Source organism: Stegostoma tigrinum, chromosome 4 (genome assembly GCF_030684315.1).
Source record: "Stegostoma tigrinum isolate sSteTig4 chromosome 4, sSteTig4.hap1, whole genome shotgun sequence".
In the NCBI taxonomy this organism is placed as follows: Eukaryota; Metazoa; Chordata; class Chondrichthyes; order Orectolobiformes; family Stegostomatidae; genus Stegostoma; species Stegostoma tigrinum.
The window spans coordinates 82,085,225-82,103,058 of NC_081357.1; the positions used below are offsets into that span (position 1 = coordinate 82,085,225).

The 17,834-nt window shown below is 43.1% G+C and overlaps 1 protein-coding gene across 4 annotated transcripts in view; it reads right to left on the reverse strand.

Annotated features, from left to right (window-relative positions):
• Positions 1 to 17,834, reverse strand: part of LOC125452394 (regulating synaptic membrane exocytosis protein 1-like) — a 596,477-nt gene that overhangs the window by 391,695 nt on the left and 186,948 nt on the right. For 3 of the 4 annotated variants that reach the window (XM_059645491.1, XM_059645490.1, XM_059645489.1), the window contains one exon: positions 6,769 to 6,810. The exons of the other annotated variant lie outside the window; for it this stretch is intronic. In XM_059645491.1, the coding sequence (XP_059501474.1) occupies positions 6,769 to 6,810 (42 nt within the window). The remainder of the gene's footprint in view (positions 1 to 6,768; positions 6,811 to 17,834) is intronic. 4 annotated transcript variants of the gene reach the window in all.

Here is a 17,834-nt window from a genome sequence, read left to right on the forward strand (position 1 = left end):
GCTGGATGAACACAGCAGGCCAGGTAGCATCAGAGAAGCAGGAAAGCTGACATTTCAGGTCTAGGCTCTTCTTCGGAAATGGGGTCTGGAAATGGAAGGGGGCTCTGAAATAAATAGGAGGGGGGCGGTGATAGAAGGTGGATAGTGGAGCGGATAGGTGGTTGTGAAGATGGACCGGTCAAGGAGGCGGGGATGAAGGGAGTAAAGGTAAATAGCTGTACTTGCACACCCATAGCAACTCGAAGTTATACCATCACTTAAATTTCTATCCTCCCGAGTTCCAGGCAATAGCTCAACAGGAAAAACTTTGAATGAACAAAAAACACTCAGCATAATCTGATGACAAAGTGTGGAGCTGGATGAACACAGCGGGCCAAGCAGCATCTTAAGAGCACAAAAGCTGACGTTTCAGGCCTAGACCCTTCGGAGAGGGGGATGGGGAGACGGTTCTGAAATAAATAGGGAGAGAGGGGGAGGCGGACCGAAGATGGAGAGAGAAGAAGACAGGTGAGTATAGGTGGGGAGGTAGGGAGGGGATAGGTCAGTCCAGGGAGGACGGACAGGTCAAGGAGGCGGGATGAGGTTAGTAGATAGGAAATGGAGGTGCGGCTTGAGCTGGGAGGAGGGGATAGGTGAGAGGAAGAACAAGTTAGGGAGGCGGGGACAAGCGAGTAAAACAGAAGAATAGTTTCAGAAATCTTGGATGTGCAGCCAAGCACCTGAGTTTCATTGTCCCAGACTTGGTCCAAACTAATCCAAGTTTAATGTACCAATGCATAGATGTCAGGCACTAGCAAAACTGCTGTGCTGAAGGATTAAGAGGATCTAACTTGGCTTTAAACTTCTATTTGAAGCATCAGCAAATGCAGCACAATGGACGATGAAACTGTTTCAAAAGTCATTATCTCGGGAGGATTATTAAATGTCTTTACCCAAGTTGGTCTGATGTAATTTAAAATACACCATGAGAAAACACATGAATAGAAATTTGAAAAGAGGTGAATTGACAATATTTTACCTAAAGAGTATACACGCTTAGAAATGTTTGTAAAATTTTAGTTGTGGAAAGCCTCTCGATCACTTTGGTGAGTTATTTCAAGATGCAGAATGCCCATATAGACCAGAGGGCCCCTGGTAAACATGTGTTGTGCTAAGTTATCCAGCATCAGTTGTGGGTGTAATATGAACACTAGAAATTTGGCCTCAGTTGCCTTGGAAGCAAACAGATGAGGGGGTCTTAATTTTTACCCAATGGTTTCCTCTTTCTGGAGTTCTGAATGTGTGGGAATGGATCAGAATATGTCCTGGTGTCACCTCTGATGGGTCACTCAGTTAAACGGCCTGTTTCATGCATTTACTCACGAACACTGGCCACAAAAGATCTTTCAAGAGCACTCAACATACAAGGAAAAGGAAAATTATTCTTATAATTTTTTTTCCAGCTTTCCTCCATTATGATACTTTTAGTTTTGGAACTGATTGTTTAGTCCATTGCTCTTGACAAGCAGCAAGTGTCACAAAATTCAACGTCCCCTCACTTTCTTTATCATCTTATCTGCACCATCAAAGATTTATGAATATGCACCCCAAGGTGGTAAGCTCTTGCAATCGCCTCAAAGGAGGAGTGTGAAATCATATTTGAACAAGTTGACGAAAAAGTAATCTCTAAGAAACGTAAGCATGGGTAGGCCATTTGGCTCTTTCATCCTGATCCATCTGTCTACTTAGGTTTTAACTGATTTTCCACCCCATGGCACTTTCCTGCATCATCCTCACATTTCTGGAATCCCACTGTACACAAAAATCTACTGACATCTGTCTTGAATGCACTTAACAATCTAGAATCCACCACTCTCAGGTATAGAGAATTCCAAAAAAATCACAACCCTTTATGCAAAGGTGTTTCTCCTCCCATCCTTCCTAAATTATTGAGTCCTTGTTCTAAGATTGTGATACCACGTTCAAGCACTACTCAACCAAAAATATTAAAGCCTAATGGCCTCGGAGGGGATTTACAGGCAATTGAGGGAGGGTACATCAGCTTTAAATGGTCATTCCAGTGCCGTTGAAAGGGTTCTGGTAATTTTGCCTGACCTTAGAGGGCCAGCATTTAATTGATATCTTAGGCATTTTGTCATTTTCCAGATTCAACTTTTGAATTCAACAATTTTCCTCTCTCTTCCCACCTACTCTTCCAATGCTATTGCCAATTTAACAGTTTCCAATTTCCTGGCCTGAGCCATCTCTGCCTCAACACAGGCAGCTAACCTTGAACAATCCCAGGCCCATCAGGAGGCATAAGGGCTTTCCACTTCGTCCTTGATTGACAGCAAAACCAACCATTACTAAGAAGCATCTTCCCTTCGCTTGTTTGAGTCCATCATATTAAAGAACTTGTCTCATTCTGGATCATAATCCCTACTCTCAAATATCTGGATGGAATGAGCATACATTACCCAGTTAGACCTTCTCCACACTCATTTTTCTTTCAATCTCCTCTTTTTTCCAATGCCCTCTCCTTGTCTGACTCTGTTTGCTTAAAATTTTCACATCTTCAATTTTTGTCCAGTTTTGTTGGAATAGTGCCAACCATTAATGTAGCTTCTCTCTCCACAGATGCTACCTCACCAGTTGTAGATGCACCTGCAGCTGACCAGGCACTACCCTCTCGACTTCCTTCCCTAAATCACTCCACCTTAGAATCATTATTAAAACCTATCTTTTTTTAATCAGCTTTTTGTCAGTCTTCCAATTACAACATTTGGCTCAATTTTTATTTGATTATATTTGGTTATAGTTCTGAAATGTCAGTGACATGTAAGAACAAGTTGCTGTTGTCCATGCAATCTGCCTTGCTAAGAGTCATAGGGTCATACAGCACAGAAACAGGCCCTTGAGTACAGCCAGTTCATGCCGGCCGTAATACCAAACTAAATTGGTCCTACCTGCCTCTGCTTGGACCATATCCTTCCAAACATTTCTTATTCATGTACTTATCCAAATGTATTTTAAAGGTTGTAACTGTTCTGACAACCATCACATCCTCTGGAGGTTCATTCCACACATGAGCCACTGTCTTTGTTTAAAACAAAAAGCCCCCATGTTTTCTTTTAAATCTTTCTTCTCACTTTAAAAATATGGTCCCTAGTCTTGAAATTCCCCACCCTGGGGAAAAGACACCTGCCATTCACTTTATCAATACCTCTATGATTGTGTAAATCTCTAAGAACACCCCACAACCTCCTACACTCCAGTGAAAAAAGTCCCCAGCTATCCAGACTCACTTTATAACTCAAACCCTCCATTCTGGGCAACATACTGGTAGATCTCTTCCGTACTCTCTCCAGCTTAATAGTATCCTTCCTATATCAGGGTGACTAGATTTGGATACAGTTCTCCAGAAGAGTGCCACCAACGTCCTGTACAGCCACAACACAACATCCCAACTCCTATATTCAAAGGTCTAAAAAATGAAGGCAAGTATGCTAAATGCCTTCTTAACCACCCTTTCTATATGTGATGCAAACTTCAAAGAATTATGTACCTGTACCTGTAGGTCTCTCTGTTCCACAATACTACTTAAGGCCCTACTTTTAATTGTACAAGTCCTCATTTTGTTCGTTTTACCAAAACGTAATATCTCACATATATTCAAATTAAACTCCACTGTCACTCTTCAGTTCATTGTTCCAATTGATCATGATCACTCTAATCTTAAATAACCTTCTTCACTGTCCACTATGACACCAATTTTGCTTCATCCGCATTACTAGCCTGCAGACTCTCCTTCAACCAATTTCCAAAATTATCACTTGCTGTCCCAAAATTCAACTGGATTGTTCTGAAGCTGCCTTCAATTTTATTATAACATGGTGTGAGGCTGGATGAACACAGCAGGCCAAGCAGCATCAGAGGAGCAGGAAAGGTTGACGTTTCGGGTCAATATCTTCTAACCCTAGAAGGGTCCCGACCCAAAACGTCAAACTTTCCTGCTCCTCTTGATGCTGCTTGGCATGCTGTGTTCATCCAGCTTCACACCGCCTTATCTCAGGTTCTCCAGCATTGGCAGTTCCTACAATCTATGTTTCAATTTTATCATCTCTGGACTTGTGTAACAGCATAATTTGAGAAAATATGAATGCATTCTGTTCAGTACTTGGAATAGGCACTGAAAGAGCAAGAGAACTAGTAACAGCAGATGACTGGGTTAAATACACACAGGATCAATTTTACAATTGAAGCGGTCATAAGTGCTGATGATAACAATACATATTGCAGAAATGAGCAATACCAAACTGGCAGGGCAAAGTTAGATAAAATATCCAACAGTTTAATTTACTGAAGTAAGTACACCTCAGTGTCTCTGATCTGCATTGTAGGTCAATAAGGTGGATTAATGTTGGAAATCAGCCACACTGCTCAGGTGAATTTTCACCTCACCTCACTGGGTTGTTAATCCAGAGACTCAGATAACATTCTGGGGACCCAGGTTTGAATTTTGCCAGGGCAGATGGTGGAATTTGAATTCAATAAAATATATTATGGAATTAAGAATCTAATGGTGACCATGAATCAATTGTCAAGAAAAAACAATCTGGTTCACTAATGTCCTTTAGGGAAAGAAACTGCCATCCTTACCTGGTCTGGCCTACATGTGACTCCAGACCCACAGCAATGTGGTTGACAAAGAACTGCCCACTGGGGAATTAGGGCAGGCAATGAATGCTGCCTAGCCAGTGATGCCCTCATCCCATTAATAAATAAAGAAAAAAAACCTCATGTTAAGTCCAAGTTCAACATAATCTGAACAGCTGAGATAGAACTGGTGCTGGTCTAGTTCTATCTTATTCATATTAACCATAATTCTCTGTATATCACTTACAGTCTCCTTTCATGATATTCGCAAATATAATTTTGGGGCGGCACAGTGGCCCAGTGGTTAGCACTGCAGCCTCACAGCACCAGGGACCCGGGTTTGGTTCCAACCTCGGGGGAATGCCTGTGTGGAGTTTGCACAATCTCCCCGTGTCTGCGTGAGTTTCCTCTGGGTGCTCTGATTTCCTCCCACAGTCCAAAGATGCGCAGGCTAGGTGGATCGGCCATGCTAAATTGCCCATAGTGTTCAGGGGTGTGTGGGTTATAGGGGAATGGGTCTGGGTGGGATGCTTCAAGGAGCGATGTGGACTTGTTGGGCCAAAGGGCCTGCTTCCACACTGTAGAGATTCTATGATTCGTTCAAACATAATATCTCCAAGTTTGAAGATGTCATAAAATGCTTCTATGAGATGTGGGCAAGTGTAGTGTCTGAATAAATACATGGCAGATGACATATAATGTGGACAAATGTGAGGTTATTCATTTTGTAGCTAAAACAGGAAGGCAGATTTTCTGAATAGTGAAAGGTTGGGATGAGGCAGGTGCATCAAGACCTGGGCACCCTGCACAACAGTCACTGAAAGTAAGCATGCAGATGCAACAGGCAGTGAAGGAGGCAATTGTTGGCCTTCATAGTGAGAGTTGAAGTACAGGAGCAAGAAAGCCTTTCTGCAATTGCTCAGGGCCTGGCTGAGACCACACTTGGAGTATTCTGTGCACTTTTAGTCTCATCTGAGGAAGGACATTTTGGTTATTAGAGTTAGATTCCTTACAGTGTGGAAACAGGCCCTTCGGTCCAACAAGTCCACACCGCCCCTTGATATATCCCAACCAGACCTATCCCTCTATAACCCACACACCCCTGAATACTATGGGCAATTTAGCACGGCCAATCCACCTCGCCTGCACATTTTTTTTTGGCTAAGGGAGGAAACCGGAGCACCCAGAGGAAACCCAAGCAGACACGGGGAGAACATGCAAACTCCCTACAGACACTCACCCAAGGGTGGAATGGAACCTGGGTCCCTGGTGCTGTGAGGCTGCAGTGCTAACTACTGAGCCACCATGCCGCCCATAATCAAGGGATCACAGTAAAGGTGTACTGGACTGATTTCTGGAGGACTGGCATATGAAGACAGACTGGATTAATTAGGGCTATATTCATTTGGGTTTAAAAGAATGAAGCGGTGGAATCTCAGAAAGACAGAAATTCTAATAGGACTAGTCAGGGTAAATACAAGATGTTTGCACTTACTGGTGATTATGGGGTAGGCCATTTACGGCAGAGATGAGGAGAAATTTCTTCACCTAGAAAGTGGTGAACTTATGGGATTCTCTGTCACAGAAAGCAGTTGAGGTATGAACATTGAATATTTTCAATACGAAGCTCGATATAGTTCTTAGGGCGAAAGGGATCAAAGCAGGGGCACAATACAGAGATGGATGCTCAGCCATTATCAAATTGAATGGTCAAGCAGGCTGAAGGCCTACTGTCTATATTTCTATAAAGTGGAACATTAAATTGGTGGTAGAGACTCTGGGGACAGCAAAGGTGAAAGTATACAGTGGGAAAAAGTTGCAATTCACAGGTTGGCAACAGATAGGACCTGAAATGTAATCTCTGATTCACTCTATCAGTTGCAGCTTTATCTGCTGAGTGTTTCAACTTTCCAATATCCGCAGTATTTTGCTAACGTCCTGTGAATTGCATCATTTTCCCACTTCGATACTGAACAATACCACATCAGGCAGCCAAAAAGGAGGCAGAGAGTTTACAAAATTAAATGTCACAAACAATTCCAGCCAGCCACTATTTTGATGTGCAACAGAAAATATGACAGGCAGAAAACCGACAAGTACGCAAAATAAATTTGATTCCAAACTTTTAATTACCTGATGAACTTTCAATTTCCCATGGCAGTGGGCTCCTGAAGCCTGTGTGAACATGTCAGGTTGTGAACTTTGGGGAAAGTCCATTGTAGAGTCAGCAGCCTTCAGGCAAGCAAGCTTAAAAAGTCTTGCCAACTTCAAATGTCATAATTGCACATTGTATAATATCTCAAGCACATTTTAATGCAGTGTCTCATCATATGGTTCTATTATTAAGGTAAATGCTCATTAAATTATAATAGTGTTCACATGAGGTTAAATACTTTCTCTAGTGGAAAAAGGGTTCTTGCACATTTAACAGCATTGATGATCAGACTGTAATGTGTTATGTGGACCCTCAGCCTTGATTTCGACAATCCAGGTATGTGTTTTAACTTTGGAAGAACTAAACAGATATGAACTGATGTGACGTGACACATGAATGGATTAAGTAGCACAGAGTCTCAGAATCCCAGAAATGATATCGATGAAAATGTGAGGAGAACGTTAAGCAAATTTATAAATGACACCAAGATTGGTAGGGTGGACATCAGTCAGGGCATAGAATGTAAGAGCAAGGAGGTAATGTTGGAATTGTACAGAGACACTGGGTGCAGTTCTGGTCACTTCACAACAGGAGGGATGTGATAACACATGAGGGGATACAGAAGAAGCTCGCCAGGATGTTGTCTGGGATGTAGAAATTGAGCAATAATGAGAGACTGGATAGAAATTGATTATTTTCTTTAGAGCAGAGCAGGCTGAGGAGGGACATGATTGATGTGTATAAGATTAGGAAAGCTATGGACAGGGTGAGTAAGGAGCAGTTGTTCCTGTTGGTTGACAGGTCAACCATGAAGGGCGATGGTTTTACGTTAAGGGGCAGAAAATTCAAGAGGGTATTTGAGAGAAATCCTCTCCACTCAATAGGTGGTGGGAATCCAGAATGCACTGCTGGGAAAGGTAGTGGAGGCCAGATATGGGAAAAGTGCAGGAAATTGGGTTTAGCACACCCTTAGTGGTAGTTATTGTCAGTGCAGATTTGATGGGCTGAAGGACCTTTACTGCGCTTTAAGACTATGATTTTACAAAGAATTTGAATGGCTGTACATGAGGCACTTTTGTTTCAAATAGAGTTGAATGGATGAAAGCTTATTTTGACAGCTTCTGAATTTTCCAAAAAATTTGCAGTCTTAATTGCTGGAGACGAACCGAACTGATGGAATAACATGATAGGTATAAGTCGCCTGCCGAGGGTCTAACCAAAGTAACAAGTAATCCAAAAGAGTACAAACTCGCGAATATACAAAGCCTCACGGCATCCTTGCCATACTATGCAGACATTACTGCAACAGATTAATGAACCCAACAGAACAATCACCAGATAGGGGTGTCTGCTTCCATTCAGGGAACACTCCAACAGTCAAGGACATTCAGCCTGCGATCTTCTGACAAGCGTTCTCCAAGGCTACCTTGAATATACACAACAATGCAGAATCACCAAAAAGAAACTGATAGGCAAGTTCTGTACTCATGAAGGTGGCCTCAGCCATGATTTTGGGTTCATGTCGCACTACAAAGAACCCCACCATAGGGTTCTTTATCTGTAAAATCCACCTTACTGTCCTGTTTTAACACCATCACCTTGACAACTTGTCATGATCCCTCAACCTTAATTAGTTTGGTTAGACCCTTGGCAGATGAACCTTATATCTACCATGTTATTTCAGCCATTTGGTTTGTCTTGAGCACCACTTTATTTTTAGATTTTGTTCTAATTATCTCCCTGCCTCAACTAATCGGATTATAGATTATCCCCTTCACTTGCTATTCAGCTGTTGATACTTTACTCATAGTGAGGCAACATGATGGCTCAGTGTTTAGCATTGCTGCCTCACAGCGCCAGGGACTGGCTGGTTCAATTCCAGCCTTGGGCAACTGTCTATGTAGAGTTTACGTATTCTCCACGTGTCTGTGCAGGTTTCCTCCAGGTGCTCCAGTTTCACCCCACAATCCAAAAATGTGTAAGGTAGGTGGATTGGCCATGTTAAATTGCCCACAATGCCCGGGCATGTTTAAGGTTGGGTTAGGTGTGTTAGACCTGGGAAACGCAGGGTTAGGGGAATGGGTCTGTGTGGAATGGTCTTTGGAGGGGCGGTGTAGACTTGTTGGCCTGAATGGCCTATTTCTACACTATAGAGATTCTATGATTCTGTCTTACACTTTTGATCACCTGCAGAGACTTAATATTTGACACTCCACTCACACCATTTGTATGATCTTTTCACCTCTCTGCCCATTGATCTCTCTGATTATAAATTCTGTTACTGTAAACTTTCTTCAGTTCACCAGACAAAGGGACTGCACTTCGAAAGCTTGTGATTTCACAAATAAATCAGTTGGACTAAACCTGGAGTTGTGTGAATTCTACCTATGAAAGAAATGAACACAATATGAGTTAAATGGCATCCTTTAGTGTTACCAACAGCTGCATCCATTGGGATTTTTGCCCTGAGAGGAGGCATTTGTCGAATAGCAACAAAACAGAAGAGGAGCATGACGCTATCCTATGAATCTCTGGAGAATAATCATTGGAATGAATGTCAGAACAGGTTTGGGGCGCTGAATGACAAACTCCAGTCCCTGGATTCATGGCGGAGAAAAACTTTCAAATCCAAGGCTGGGTTTTTATCTCCAGTGTCTCCAATGTCTGTCTGGCATGAAATAAGGCCCAATGCTTCCATGACAACATACTTACACAATTCTTATTTGCTTGCCCAATGACCCACACTACACAAAGCAATCAGTTTTTTAAAAAATATATACACTTGCTAAAACAAATTGTTCTGGCTTGATTTACTTGTTACTAATATAGACAACATACATTTCAGAGTGCTGACTTATTTAAACAATTCACAGAGTTACACATGTGTTTTCCCAGTTCCTTCCTGTCAGTCATTTGACCAGAAAATAAGGGAAAAACTTTCTTGAACCTGAATCTGCAGTGCTGGTATAACTTGACCAAAATTATGATGAAAACCTCAAGTGCAATTCCAGCCAAGTTACAACAGTGGAATGAGTCACCCTCCACAGTAATCTTTAGTCGAAATCTTCTCTGCATTAGTATTTACGGGAACCGCAAAAGAACAAAAAACATTTCTTGGAATTGGAATTTAATCCGGTAAGTCTACCCTCAAAGATAATGGGAACTGCAGATGCTGGAGAATTCCAAGACAATAAAATGTGAGGCTGGATGAACACAGCAGGCCAAGCAGCATCTCAGGAGCACAAGTCTACCCTCAAATTGTTTTCTCTCATAGAGTCACAGGGCCATAGAGACTTACAGCACGGCGACAGGCCCTTCAGCCCAAACTGGTCCATGCTGACCAAAATGTCAAGCCATGCTAACCCCACTTCCCTGCACTTGGCCGATATCCTTCTAAATCTTTCTTATCCATGTATTCGTCCAAATGCCTTTTAAATGTAGTTACTCTACTTGCCTCAGCCACTTCCGCTGGCAGTTCATTCCATTAGTGTACCACCTCTGTGTAAAAAAAGTTGCCCCTCAGCTTCCCATGTATTCTTTCCCCTCCTATCTTAAGCTGATGCCCTCTAGTCATCGAATCCCCAACTCTGGGAAAAGACAAAGTGCATTCACATGATCCATGCCTCTCATGATCTTACACACTGCTATAAGACCCCTCTTAGTCTCCAACAGTCTAAAGAAAAAGGGTCTAGCTTGTCCAACATCTCCCTACAACTCAGTCCCTTGAGTCCTGGCAACATCCTTGTAAATTTCTTCTGCACTCTTTTCAGTTTAATAACATGCTTCCTGTAGCAAGGCAACCAAAACTGGACACGACACTCCAAGTGCGGCCTCACCAACGTCCTGTACAATGGCAAACAAAACATCCCAACTTCTCTACCCAGTGCCCTGACTGATGAAGGCCAGTGTGTCAAATGCCTTCTTCACTGCCTTGACAACCTGTGACTCCATTTTCAGCGATCTGTGCACCTGAACTCCAAAGTCCCTCTGCTCCATTACACTCGTTAAGGCCCTATCATTCACCATGAAACACCTACCTTGATTTGACTTTCCAAAATGCAACATCTCACAACTCCTATTTTAAACTCCATGTATCATCACTTGGCACACTTCCCTAACTGATTGAGATCCTGCTGCAATTTCTGATAACTTTCTTCACTGTCCACAAAACCACCTATTTTAGCGTCATCCACAAACTTACTAAATCATGTCTTGCAAATTCTCATCCAAATCATTGATATATATAACAAACAGCAAGGGGCCCAGCAGTGACCCCTAAGGCACACCACTAGCCACAGGCCTCCAGTCCAATAAGCATCCTTCCACTATTACTCTGTGCTTCCTACCATGAAGCCAATTGTGTATCCAATAAGCCAGATCTCCCTGGATTCCATATGCTCTAAACTTCCAGAGCAGTCTATCATGTGGAACCTTATCAAAGGCCTTATAGAAACCCATACAGAAATCCATATAGACTATGCTTACTGCCCTGCCCGCATCAACCTTCCTGCTCATTTCATCAAAGAGCTCTAACAAATTTGTGAGGCATAATCCCCCACACACAAGGAACACAGAACATAGAACAGTACAGCACCATACAGGCCCTTCAGACCACGATGTTGTGCCAAACTATTATCCTACTAATATCAAACTACCCTGCATTACCTACATTTTACTATTCTCCATACGCCTATCCAAGAGTCACTTAAAAGTCACTAAAATATCTGATTCCACTATCACCACCGGCAGCGTATTCCACATGCCCACCACTCTCTGTGTAAGGAACCTAACTCTGACATCTCCCCTATACATTCCAACAATCACCTTAAAATTATGTCCCCTCATAATAGTCATTTCTGCTCTGAGAAAAAGTCTCTGACTATCCACTCTGTCTATGCCTCTCATCATCTTGTACACCTCTATCAAGTCAACTCTCATCCATCTTCGCCCCAATGAAAAAAAGCCCCTGCTTCCTCAACCTTTCCTCATAAGACCTGCCCTCCAGTGCAGGCAGCATCCTGGTAAATCTCTTCTGCGCCCTCTCTAAAGCTTCCACATCCTTCCTATATTGAGCTCACCAGAACTAAACACAATATTCCCAGTATGGTCTAACCAGGGTTTTATAGAGCTGCAGCATAACCTCGTGGCTCTTAAACTCAATTCCCTTGCCTGACGAAAACCAGCACACCATACGCCTTCTTTCCAACCCTATCAACTTGGACAGCAACTTTGAGGGATCTATGGACATGGACCCCAAGATCCTTCTGTTCCTCCACATTGCTGAGAATCCTACCATTAACCCTGTATTCTGCATTCAAATTCAACCTAACAAAATGAATCACTTCACACTTTTCTGGGTTGAATTCCATCTGCCACTTCTTTGCCCAGCTCTGCATCCTGTCAATGTCCTGTTGCAACCCATAACAGCACTTCACAACTCCAACAACCTTCACGTCATCAGCAAACTTACTAATCCAGCCTTTCACTTCCTCATCCAAGTCATTTATAAAGATCAGAAAGAGTAGTGGTCCCAGAACAGATCCTTGCGGAACACCACTGGTCTCCAAGCTCCAGGCTGAATACTTTCCATCTAATACCACCTTCTATCTTCTTTTGGACAGCCAATTTTGTATCCAGACAGCCAAATTTCCCTGAATCTCATGCCTCTTTACTTTCTGAAGCCATGCACACTACTCCTAATCAAACCCATGTGCATGTGTATCTTATCTGTCGAAATCTTCTCAAGTAACTTACCTACCACAGATGTTAGCTTATTGGTCTATAATTGTCAGGTTTTTCTTTGCAGTCCTTCTTGAATAAGGTCACATTATTCACTACCCTTCAGTCTTCTGGGGCCTCACCCGTGGCTAATGATGATGCAAATATTCCATCTTGAGCCAGTGCAATTTGTTCTCTAGCTTCTTGCAGGGTTGTTGGATATATCTGGTCAGGTCCAGGAGATTTATCTACCTTCACATATTCTACTATTTCCAACAGCTCTACTGTAATATGGAATGTCTCCAAGATATCGTCACTAACTTCCCTACGTTCCCAAGTCTTCATGTCTTTCTCCATGGTAAACACAGAGGAGAAATATTCATTGAGGGCCTCGCCCATCTTCTGCGGTTTCACACATACATGTCCACATTGGTTCTTGAGGGGTCCCATTCTCTGCAGTTATTATTTTTTCCTTCAATATACTTAAAAAATCTCTTTGGATTCACTTTAATCTTAAAAGCCAAAGCTATCTCATGCCCCCTTTCGCCTTCCTGATTTCTTTCTTCAGTAAACTCTTCTTCAGTAATCCCTAGATCCCAGCTGCCTGCTCCTTCGCAATTCTTTTTATTGGTCGAAACCTCAATATCCCTTCACCCTCATAGGAATATACAGACCTTGAATTCTAGCTACTACAATTTAAAAGGTCTTCCAATTGCCAAAGATTCCCTTGCCTGCAAACAAACTACTTCAATCAAATGCTGCAAGCTCTTGTCTAATTCCATCAAAATTTGCTTTGCCCCAGTTTAGAACTTGAACCTGTGGACCAGTTTCGTCCTTGTCCATAACTATTTTAAAATAAACAGAATTATTGTCACTGGTCCCAAAGTACTCCCCCGATGTCACCGCAGTCCCCCTGTCCTGCCCTATTTCCCAAGAGTTTTGCCCCTTTCCAAACAGAACACTCTATATACTGCTTGAGGTAGGTTTCCTCAACACAATTTAACAATTCCACCCCAATAAAGCCCTTGACATTATGGCAGTTCCAGTCCATGTTAGGAAAATGAAAATCCACCAACTATGACAAACTGATTTCTCCTGCAAAGTCTCCGTAATCTCACTGCATATTTGCTCTTCTAATTCCTGTTGACTATGTGGGGGGGGCTGTAGTACAACTACAATAACATCACCATCCCTTTCTTATTTCTTAGCTTTACCCACAAAGCTTCACTAGATGATCCCTCAGTAATTTCATCTCTGACTACTGCTACAACACTCCCCTTAATCAAAAATGTAACCCCACCCTCCCTTGTTCCTCTGCCTCTGTCCTGCCTAAAGCACTTGCACCCTGGCACATTAAGCTGCCAGTCCAGTCCCTCCCTTAGCCACGTTTCTACAATGCTATAATAGCCCAGCCGCATGTACCTAACCAAGTCCTGAGATCATCAGCCTGACCTGTCAGCCCCCTTGCATTGAAATAGATGCAATTTAATCCAATCGGCATTCCTCACTCCCTGTCCTGTTTCAGTATGACCTGACTCTTCAACTTGCTATTTCATTTTACTGTATCACCTTCCAGCTTCGCACATGCCTCCGTGCTGTTGAGGATCCCACCTGCCTGGCAATCTAGCTTAAACTCTCCCTTTGCAGCATTAGCAAATCTGCCCACTAAGATATAGTCCCCCTCAAGTTCAGATGCAACTTGAACAGGTCTATCTATTCCATCACAAATATAGCCCAATAGCCTTATTAACACATTTATTCTTGGACATCTCTGCAGGAGGTCCCAGGATAGTATCCCTGGAACAATCATCTTCAGCAGCTTCATCAATGACCTCCCCTCCATCATAAGGTCAGAAGTGGAGATGTTTATTAAGGATTCCAAAATATTCAGCACCATTCCTGACTCCGTGGACACCGAAGCAGTCCACGTCCAAATGCAACAAATTCTGGACAGTATCCAGGCTTGGGCTGACAAATGGCAAATAACATTCGCGTCACACAAATGCCAGGCTGCGATCATCACCAATAAGAGACAATCTAACCACTGTCCCCTGTTATTCAACAGTGTCACCATCACTGAATTCTCCCACTAACAACATCCTGTGAATTAGCATTGGTCAACTTCACTCACCACAAAAACACAGTGCCTGCAACAGCAGGTCAGAGGCTAGGAAACTGCAGTGAATAACCCACTTCCTGACTCCCCCAAAATCTGCCCACCATCTACAAAGCACATGTCAGGAATGATTTGGAATACTCCCCACTTGCCTGGATGAGTGCAGCTCCGACAACACTCAAGAAGTTTGACACCATCCAGGACAAAGCAGCCCACTTGAATGCCACTACCTGCACAAGGATCCACTTCTTCCATGGCCGATGCTCAGTAGTAGCAGTGTATACAATCTACATGATGCAGTGCAGGCATTCGGCAAACATGCTCAGAAAGTAGCTTCCAAATCCACAACCACTTCCATCTAGAAGGACAACAGCAGTAGATATATGGCAACACCAATACCTTCAAGTTCCCTCCAAGCCACTCATAAACCTGACTTGGAAATATATCATCATTCCTTCATTGTCGTTGGGTCAAAATCCGGGCTTTCCCTACCTAATGGCAATGTGGGTCAACCCACAGCAAGCAGACTCTAGCATTCCAGAAGGCAGCTCACTACCACCTTCTCAAGGCAACTAGGGCAATAAATGCTGGGCAGCCAGTGAAGCTTACGTCCCACAAAATGAATAATTTTTTTTTAATTCTCATGCTGATCCAACAGAGCTAAAGAAACCGAGGAAGAGATTTTTTTTTGCTCAATTCCAGGATGAGAGCATCCTGGCTAGTTCAACATTTATTGCCCATCCCAGGCAGCAACATCCCAGAGTGTTAGCCAGATTGATATGGGTCTGGAGACACATTTAAACCACACCAGTTAGGGGATGTCCTTCCCTAAAGGACGTTAATTATATATTTCTGACAATCAACAATATTTCCACAGTCATTATTAGACTCTTAATTCCAGCGTTTTATTGAAGTCAAATTCAATCATCTACGCTGGTGGGATTCGATTCGAACCCCAGTTCTCAGATGGGTCTCTGGATTAACAGTTGAGCAATAATACCACTAGATTGTCACCTCCCCTAGATAACACCCTTGGCTCACCAATTCCTACTAGGATATTTTATTGTTTACTGTTTGTGAATTAAAATCAAAGGTGTCGTAAATGGAGCGTAACAAATTACAGCAAAATTTGGTTCTTCACCAGACAAGCTGAAGTCACTATATAATACATCAAGATAACAAAATGTGAGGCTGGATGAACACAGCAGGCCAAGCAGCATCTCAGGAGCACAAAAGCTGACGTTTCGGGCCTAGACCCTTCATCAGAGAGCCCTCTCTGATGAAGGGTCTAGGCCCGAAACGTCAGCTTTTGTGCTCCTGAGATGCTGCTTGGCCTGCTGTGTTCATCCAGCCTCACATTTTGTTATCTTGGAGTCTCCAGCATCTGCAGTTCCCATTATCTCTCATATAATACATCAAAAAGCTTTAACTGCAGTCTTTAAAACATTGGGTCCTGCTAGATATACTTTGGTACATATGACAGTACAAGATACAATTAAGAGTGTTTCTGTCCAGGATGTACAAGTTTGTTTCCAAATTTCCCTTCTGCTATTAGCTCAAACAAGCATGAAGAGATCATGGAACTCATTCTAACCAATATCCAGACCATGTCATCATCTGTGGCAAATGTCCTTCCGGATTACCCCACTACCTTCAGCCCTGAATTTGTGTCCTATCCAAGTCTCTCAAGTTCGCTGAAGCTATTGAGTTCTTGTAAGCCAGACACTGTTTCTTCAGTCCTTTGATCACTAAACCACTGATCATCTAATTTTCCTAAGCAGAGCATTTTCTTTTTTCCTTAAATCAATGTGTTCATGCTTCAGGAGCATGATCAAAGACATTGACACACCTCTTCAACAAGTGGCACTTGAAGATAGGTCTCCCAGAACATTGAACAGTACAGCACAGTGCAAGCCCTTCGGCCCACAATGCTGTGCTGATGTATTGTCCTACTAAGATCAATCTACCCTGCATACCCTACATTTTACAATCCTCCATGTGCCTATCCAAGAGTCGCTTAAAAGTCCCTAAAGGGCGGCACGGTGGTTCAGTGGTTAGTACTGCAGCCTCACACCGCCAGGGAACCAGGTTCGATTCCAGCCTCGGGTGACTGTCTCCCATTCTCCCAGTGTCCATGTGGGTTTCCTCCGGGTGCTCCGGTTTCCGTCCACAGTCCAAAGGTGTGCAGACTAGGTAGATCGGTCATGCTAAATTGCCTATAGTGCTCAGGGGTGTGTGCGTTGTAGGGGACGGGTATGGGTGGGACGCTCCAAGGGACGGTGTGGACTTGTTGGGCCGAAGGGCCTGTTTCCACACCGTACGGAACCTAATCTAAAGTATCTGACTCCACTACCACTGCTTGCAGCACATTCCACAAGCCCACCACACTCTGTGTAAAGAACCTACCTCTAACATCTCTCCTACACCTTCCAATAATCACCTTAAAATTATGCACACTCGTAATAGTCATTTTCAACCTGGAAAAAGTCTCTGAATACCCATTCTATATATGCCTCTCATCATCCTGTACACCTCTATCAAGTCACCTCTCATGCTTCTTCGCTCCAATGATAAAAGCCCTAGCTCCCTCATACTTTACTCATAAGACATGCCCTCCAGGCCAGGCAGTACCTCACTAAATCTCCTCTGCAACCTCTCTAAAGCTTCCTCATTTTCCTACAATGAGGCAACCAGAACTGAACACAATATTCCAAGTGTGGTCTAATCAGGGTTTTATAAAGCTGCAGCATAACTTCGATTCCCCTGCTAATGAAAGCCAACACACCATACACCGTCTTAACAACCCTATCAACATGGGTAGCAACTTTGAGGGATCCATGGACGTGGACCCAAGATCCCTCTGCTCCTCCTGCTACTGAGAATCCTGCCATTAACACTATATTCTGCATTCAAATTCAACCTTCCAAAATGAATCACTTCACACTTTTCTGGGTTGAATTCCCTCTGCCACTTCTTTGCCCAGCTCTGCATCTTATTAATGTTCTGTTGCAACCTGCAACAGCCCTCCACACTGTCCACAACTCCACCAAACTTTGTATCATCATCAAACTTACTAACCCACCCATTCACTTCCTTATCCAAGTCATTTATAAAGCTCACAAAGAGCCCTGTGGAACACCACTGGTCACTGAGCTCCAGGCTGAATTCTTTCCATCTACTACCACCCTCTGCATTCTATTGGACAGATAG